The following is a 7500-nucleotide window of genomic DNA, read 5'->3' as shown; positions in this document are numbered from 1 at the left end:
GAGGTCCCACTTCCTGTGGTAACAAATCAGAAAGGTTTGATGTTTGAGGTTGAGGTCTGGGGCGGCTGTGTGACTGTATAGTTGTTGGGAGGTTTGGTCCTGTTGTTCACTGAGCAGCTTTTAGAAAAGAGTAGTGTTGAATTTTGCCAGTTGATTTGAAAGGTACCAGTGAAACCAGTCTGGGCTTTAGAGAGGCCCACTGAGTATCTTCTACTGATCTCAGTTCAGTGCCACAGATAGAGCCGTACACTGTACTCTCTGCGTGCTCTGGAATGGTGTGTGTGTGTGGGTTGGTGAGCGGGGTGGCTGCGTTTTCCAGAGAGTCTGTTGGCGGCCCACTCCTCCTGAAGCCGTGTAATGTGATTAGAGGCTGTTAATCATCAAAGCGGCTCTCTGGGGACCCCTGACTCACAGGACCGGGGGCTGAGCTGAGGTGGGGCCTGTCAGAGAGACACAGGCTGTGTGCACCAAAGGCAGCGCTGCCCCGGGGCCCCATCATCCCGGGGCCCGGCTGAGACGCAGGCCCTCATGCGAAAGCAGAGGGGGCTGAAGGGAACGGCCTGTCCGTATCAGATAGCTCTTCCTCCAGACTCGGTGCGGGACACGATAGCTCCTCCTCCAGACTCGGTGCGGGACACGATAGCTCCTCCTCCAGACTCGGTGCGGGACACGATAGCTCCTCCTCCAGACTCGGTGCGGGACACGATAGCTCCTCCTCCAGACTCGGTGCGGGAATCAGTGTGTAGGTGCTGAATGTCCCTGCTCTGCGTGTTACCGTGACGGCTATGACACCCATAACAGGACCGTCCCACTCGGGCTGCGTGTCTGTCTTCTCCCTCACTCGTTGTCACTGTCCTCCTCATCTGTGTGTGTGTGTGTGTGTCCCAGGTTGTGTACTTCACAGAGATGCACAAGATCTTCAGCGAGCTGACGGATCAGATCGATCAGGGAGGCCTGGAAGATCAACAGCGTGAGGAGCAGAATGAAGCCAAGCTGAACGAGCTGCGTGCTCTGTCCATCGTAGCGGACGACTGAAGTCCCGTCCCAGTCCGCCTCTCCTCCCAGTACACCCCATTATTCCCAGTAAAGCCACTATGTTGTAATGGATCTACACTACTGTGTATATAGCCACCGCTCACCTAGATGTGGAGAATGTTGCTTATTTATTTTTCCACGTCTGCCATCAGGAATTTTGTTGATTTTTAGTCGTCATTTTAATAATTTATTAAACTCTGGTCGTGTAGGTTACAATAACATTTGATGTGGGTCATAAAAATTCGTGAAACACGGAGCACACAGCGACTCTCTTCAGGTAAAATTAATAGGACATAAATCCGGTGTGGGGAACTTTTGTCAATTTCTGTCGCCTTATTTTGCGTCGTATACATTCGAGTGTGAGAGAACCGAGCTGGACCACCACAGCCTCCCCCCTACGCCATCGGGCCAGTTTCACACTGTTCTGAACCGCTCCTATCTACAGTAATGGCTACAGTGCAGTATGTCTCCTCATTAGAGAATGTGTGTGTGTGTGGCACGGCCGAGCCGGTATCACTTTTTTGTATCACTTTTGACTGCTTCCTCCCAGGCTGTGAGCACTACACCCCCTTTAATTCCAGGCCAAACAGCCACTTGATCAGCACAACGTGTCCCGTCCAGCACAAGCACGAATTGAATGTGTATTTAGTTTGGAAGAGTATTTTGCAGCTGTTTGAAGATCGTAAAACTTAAGCATCTGTTGAAGTTATATTTCATGAACATAGGTGATTAAAATCTGTAGCCCAATACTGTAGCGCCCTCTACTGACAATCTGCATTTTCAGCCCTCGGTTGCCTTCCGACACTTTTATTTGTATGTGTAGTTTAATCTCCCATCCATACCACAACCCAGGAAAATCACGACAATCGCCATGAATTCGGTTCTGTGAACTGGCGTTTCTCGCTATGATGATACGGTTTGACGTTGCATGTGCCTTCAGCCTGTTTCATTTTGCTCCAGGGCTGTTTTTGACCGTTTTGAACATGGTTCTGCTGACATGGCCTTAGTTCATACCCACCACCCGTCACCTTTTGATACACTACTCTTTTATTTCATAGTGTGCTTTAGTTTACTGTAAGCCTAGTTCTTTAACATTTGCTATTGTGTTGGTTATTTTGTACTAGTCCTGTAAAACATCACAATAAATTTGTTAAAAATACAATGACTAAGAAGCCACCAATGCATCTTTCCACAAAATGGGCTAATTACGTTTCTCAACTTACAGTATACATTGCTGTATTAAAATATTTATAATTTCTCATTTTGTTTAAACAAAGAAAATACAGTACACCTCTATATTTGAATTAGTTCATAATCTCAATATGTACAGCACACAATGGCCACACGGCAAGTACTTCATCATTATAAACATATCATAAACTACCACGTTCATTTTATAATACACGCACCATAAATTACACACAAGGATAACGACTCGGTTGATATTAGTTATCGCCCCTTTGAGAAATTAAAATGATTCCTTACACTATACATAGGTTGTTCCACGAAAGTGTGACTTTACTGTTAGAAAATGAGATACCAATACAGATCGTGATCTCAGAAGAACATTGAGCTATTCACAGCTGTCCCTCCCCGCCCAGGCGCCGCAGAACCCACAGCGGCGTCTCGCTTCAGCGCCGTAAACGGGAGCGCGGCGAACCGGGACGTAATGCAGGGGTCAGTCACCTCCGCCCGGGGCCCCAGCTGCCCTCGTGGCAAAGCTCTCAATGTTCTTAGGAGGGGTCGTTTTGTTTGGGTCATACATGCTACATATTACGTTACCAAGTCGTGGCTTCCACTTTTAAGGGGACATTTACAACGCGAAGAGTTTGATCCCGCCACAAAACTCCTCCTCGCTGCTCAAACTGAAATCTCATCACCTGCTGGTGGACGTCGTCGTCGTTGTTGTTGTCGTCGTGCGCGCGTGCGATTCTGCAGCGGCGCACGCGGACGCTACGGATCCTCGGAGCTCCTGGCATCGTGCAGCCGCGCGTGGCGTAATTCGTTATCAAAATCACGTCTTCCAGTCCGGTGGGGAGGCTACTATTAGCTAAAAACGGCAACGGGACGGCGACGACGCCCTTGCCGACCTCCTACGCGTGGGCTTGGCCGTACATTAGCGCGAGCTGCTGTCGGAAGACCCGGCGCAGGTCCACGCGTCTGCTCTTCAGGGTGGGCGTGAGGAGCCCGTTACTCACGCTGAACATGTCCGGATGCAGATACACGTCCTTGACCTGGCGGAAAAGGGCAGACGGTAACGGGAGCTCCGCGCGTGGGGCGGTACTGACGTGTTTCCGCTCGTAGAGGACACTTGCTATGTAGTCATACACAAATATACCTTAACACGAGTAATTCTACACAGCGCTCTTGTGCTGATGTAATGCGATCTTGTGAAACCAGGCCTTCTTTTCCCTATCCAAATAGAACTATATACCCTAAAAATATTTATCAGGATTTAAAACAAGCACATCACCCAAGGAACAGCAGTTTCATAATGACAATTATATGGTTGCCCTGCGTTGCATTATGTATAATTTGATATCTTCACCTATATACTCTCTCTTCACATAAAGTACAGCTGCATTAATGGCTTCATACACTGCATCTACCACTGAACATGTATCAGACAGTATTAAACATGAATCAGACATGTATCAGACAGTTGTAAACATGGGTAACGGCTGGTGTGAGTACATGTGTTACCTGTTCAAAAGACTTGAGTCCTGCCTGCTTGCCTACGGTCACCATGTCCTCCAACACCGCCTTCTTCATGTCCTGCAGGAGCGAGACACACACACATCATAGCAGCATGCGCACAGTCGCAGGTGCTTTACCAGCACGGCCCACACACACACACACACACACAGCCTCCAGGGCAAAACCTAATGAAACTCACAGGATTCTGACAGAGCTCTTGATATGATCCCATAATTCCTCTCCCCTTGGCCCAGTCCACAAACACCTCCGGGTCCGGGACCACGATCCCTATCAAGTAGGACTGAAGGCAAAATACATAAATGTGTGCTTAGGTGAAGATGCTTCAGGTGTGGGGGGCGTGAGGTGTCTGTGTGTGTGTGGGTGGGGCGTGGGGGTGTGTGCGCTCACCTGCAGACTGTCCCCGTGCACAAACACCTGGAGTACAGGCACGCTGCGTGTGTAGACGTTCTCGATCTTCTCGGGGGCGATGTACTCGCCCTGAGACAGCTTGAACATGTGCTTCTTCCTGTCTATGATCTGCAGGGTCCCGTTCTGACGGGGCAGAGAGACACGGCCACGCGCTACAACCTTATTACACACACGTGAAGATGTACACAAACTTTAAACACTAATTATTAACACCACCGTCCTCGCAGGCCCCCCGTGGTGGTGCGGGGGGAGGGATGGTGGGCGGGGCCTCCTGCACTCACCGGCAGCCATTGGCCCACGTCCCCGGTGTGGAGCCAACCGTCGCCGTCCAGCGCCTCCGCCGTCTTTTCCTCGTCCCTCAGGTAGCCCTGGAACACGCTGGGGCCACGGATGCAGATCTGACACACACACACACACACACACACACACACGTGTATTGAAGTGTATTCTCCATGTGAACCCCTGTAGCAGGTGCGTGACTGCAGGTTGATCAGCTCTCAATTAACCACACTGTTTACTACCTGTAATAATGAAATCCAGGAGTGGACTCAAGGCTGAGAGTCAAACACCACAGTGTGTGTGTGTGTGTGTGTGTGTGTGTGTGTGTGTGTGTGTGAGAGAGTGTGTGTGTTTACCTCTCCCTGTCCACTCTTGGCATAGTAGCTCATGTCTGGTATGTCAGCGAGCTTCACCATGGCACAAGGAAGAGGAGCACCGACGTGTCCTGAAACATCACACACACACACGTCTCAGATGTTCCACAAGATACATCACACCTGCCCAAACACCATCATCATCATCATCATCATCATCTCCGTATGGGGAGGGTGGAGATACCTGCGCTCCAGTCTCCGGGCATGGAGAAGGTGCAGCCGGCCGTACACTCCGTCTGACCGTAGCCCTCGAATATCTGAGGGAGACGAGCACAATCACCACCATCAGACCCTCCTGCTGCTGCGACACACACACACACACACACACACACACACACACACTCACTCACCAGGCAGCCCAGGGTGGCCCGGAGGAAGGAGAGCACGGTGGGGGAGATGGGGGCGGAGGCCGTCAGGATGAAACGCAGGCTGCCCCCCAGACTCGCCTGGAGGGGGGAGGGGGGGGGGGGGGGACAGCGTGAGTGGGCGGGGCCTGGGTGTGAAAGACGCGTGGCCCCAGAGCAAAGGGGCGTGGCCACGTCACCCCACCTGTATCCTGCTGAAGACGAGTCTGTCCCACAGGCTGTTGTTCCGGACGATTCCGCTGTTCAGCTCAGCCTGTTTGCGCCTCACGGCATAGCACAGGACGGCCCTCCTCAGGGGCGAGGTCACCGAGCCCTGGATCTACTCACACACACACACACACACACACACACACACACACTCGCTGCTCAGCACGGCCCCTCTATGACATCCCACACCACAGGTCACCAAACCCAAACACTAAAACGAGGTTAATCACTACAAGTTTCAGGCCACAGCCCAGACTGATGATCGTCTGCGGTAACAGCTGTTATCACCAGCCCAGAGTGACACAGATCACCAGCCCAGAGTGACACAGATCACCAGCCCAGAGTGACACAGATCACCAGTAACAGCTGGCGTCATTATCAGAGTCATGGCCGGCCGCGGGTCCACAGGAACCTTGTCATAGATGCGGTTGAGGAGGCGGGGCACCACGGGGAAGAACGTGGGTCTCAGGGTCTTGATGTCGTCCATGAGGAGGGCGATATCACCCTGGTAGAAGCCCACTCTCGCTCCGTGGAAGAACATGGACACCTGGGGACAGAGAGACAGGAGGAGGAGGAGGAGGAGAAGGAGGAGGAGGAGGTGGAGGGAGGCGCCGTCATCTGTTTAATGGTGCGCTGGTGCGTTTCTCTCATTTAACTGAAATGGTACAATATGTAATAAAACAGATTTTGCTCGGATGGTAAAAGCGCTTTTATGGAAAGACATCCACACCTATGACTCAGTGTACATCTCAGCAGTGCCCTTAGGATGTCTGGAGAACTACAAGCGCCCTTAAGACTACAAATCCCCTGGTGCCAATTAACTGTGAGCTCTGCTACACTCTCTGACCTGTGACCCTGGGAGGCACAAGCAAACAGAGCCACACGTTCAAAAGCACCAGACGCGTTAAAGGTTAACCCAGGTGCCGTGCCGACACAGAGACGCCGTCGTGGGTGGGCGGGCCTACCTGAATCATGCGCTCGAACATATGAGCTAGGGGCAGGTACGAGATTGACACATCCTCTTGACGAATCACAAAAAAGCCCTGCGGTTGGAGAGAGAACGCACAGGAGTCAAAATAGCATCAGGCACGCCGTCCTCCGCCCAGTGAAAATGGGACATTAAATTTAAATGGGGCAATTGAGGAAAAACTTCAGCACATGGAATGAGTATTAAGTGAGCGATCCGTCTCTCGCACTGCCAATCTGAAGAGGAGTTTTGAATTTAGTGGATGACTGGATATGCCGTTTACTAATATTAGAAGCCAACCCACGGGGGTCATGGAGGGAGAGTGCGGGACGAAGACATGGCACAAACAGCATTCTGTGGGTAACGGAGTAATGAGGGACATAGAGACGACGGAGGGGACATGTCTTCAGTGTCCTTGTGGAAGTTAGACAGAAGGATGTGTCTGTGGCGAGTGTGTGGGAGCGCGTACGGGGGCCCGAGAGGGTCATGTTTGAGGAAGAGGAGACTGACCTCCAGGATCTTGATGACCGAGGACGTGTTGGAGGCGATGTTGCCGTGGGTGATCATGGCACCTTTCGGCTTCCCTGGATGAACAGGAAGTGAAAATGTTTAGCGCAGGTCTTCTGCACTGGTGGGCTCTTCTGAGCACAGAGCCAAGCACGTTACTGTGTACTGCGTCGACACGGTACGAACACGGTGGGATATCTATATTCAAGCTACAGGGTCATTCACATTTCTGATATACGTCCATCGGACCAGCAGGGTCATGAGAAGGTATCGCATGCGTGAACCTTCAACACTGGCACCTGCAGAACTTACCTGTGGTCCCGCTAGTGAAGCACACAACAGCCAGGTCCTGAGGTTGGGGCGGCTGAGACACACACACACACACACACACACACACAAAACCACTGCTTCAAAGGCTTGAACACTCACCAGACTGTGCGGGTGTTAACTACATTAACATTTTGAGAGGATTCAAAGAGACTGCTGTTCAAAACAGCGTTAGGACAGTCTGTCCGTTTGGACAGGTGTGGAGAGAGCGATGTCGACATAGACTCTAATGATTATAAGATCTCTGGTAGGAGCTCTTTAACCTTTAACCCACACATCCTCCAGTTGAAGGTCAGCATGGCTGAGCCCAGCT

The 7500-nt window shown here is 51.4% G+C and overlaps 3 protein-coding genes across 4 annotated transcripts in view; 2 read left to right on the top strand and 1 right to left on the bottom strand.

Moving 5' to 3' along the window:
• The window catches only part of LOC143491397 (uncharacterized), a 4539-nt gene extending 3657 nt beyond the window's left edge, over nt 1-882 (top strand). Inside the window, exon 2 of the mRNA XM_076990350.1 lies at nt 1-882. This exon is cut by the window's left edge and continues 3303 nt beyond it. The gene's annotated coding sequence lies outside the window, so the exon portion shown is untranslated.
• Nucleotides 1-1347, top strand: part of bin3 (bridging integrator 3) — a 42520-nt gene extending 41173 nt beyond the window's left edge. For both annotated transcript variants that reach the window (XM_076990297.1, XM_076990298.1), the window contains one exon: nt 889-1347. In XM_076990297.1, the coding sequence (XP_076846412.1) occupies nt 889-1035 (147 nt within the window). In that variant the 3' untranslated portion in view covers nt 1036-1347. The remainder of the gene's footprint in view (nt 1-888) is intronic.
• Nucleotides 1348-1385: 38 nt separating this feature from the next.
• acsl2 (acyl-CoA synthetase long chain family member 2) overlaps nt 1386-7500 on the bottom strand; it is a 17609-nt gene continuing 11494 nt past the window's right edge. The window contains exons 9-21 of the mRNA XM_076990293.1: nt 7173-7224; nt 6864-6937; nt 6352-6429; nt 5799-5933; nt 5364-5498; nt 5165-5260; nt 4999-5071; nt 4797-4885; nt 4443-4559; nt 4141-4284; nt 3932-4033; nt 3739-3810; nt 1386-3269 (exon numbers count right to left, since the gene is read on the bottom strand). Coding sequence (XP_076846408.1) covers nt 3129-3269; nt 3739-3810; nt 3932-4033; nt 4141-4284; nt 4443-4559; nt 4797-4885; nt 4999-5071; nt 5165-5260; nt 5364-5498; nt 5799-5933; nt 6352-6429; nt 6864-6937; nt 7173-7224 — 1308 coding nt within the window. The 3' untranslated portion in view covers nt 1386-3128. The remainder of the gene's footprint in view (nt 3270-3738; nt 3811-3931; nt 4034-4140; nt 4285-4442; nt 4560-4796; nt 4886-4998; nt 5072-5164; nt 5261-5363; nt 5499-5798; nt 5934-6351; nt 6430-6863; nt 6938-7172; nt 7225-7500) is intronic.

This window comes from Brachyhypopomus gauderio, unplaced genomic scaffold (assembly GCF_052324685.1).
Source record: "Brachyhypopomus gauderio isolate BG-103 unplaced genomic scaffold, BGAUD_0.2 sc74, whole genome shotgun sequence".
NCBI lineage: Eukaryota > Metazoa > Chordata > Actinopteri > Gymnotiformes > Hypopomidae > Brachyhypopomus > Brachyhypopomus gauderio.
Note: the sequence above shows the minus strand (reverse complement) of the source record. Positions and strands in the feature narration are given on the sequence as shown.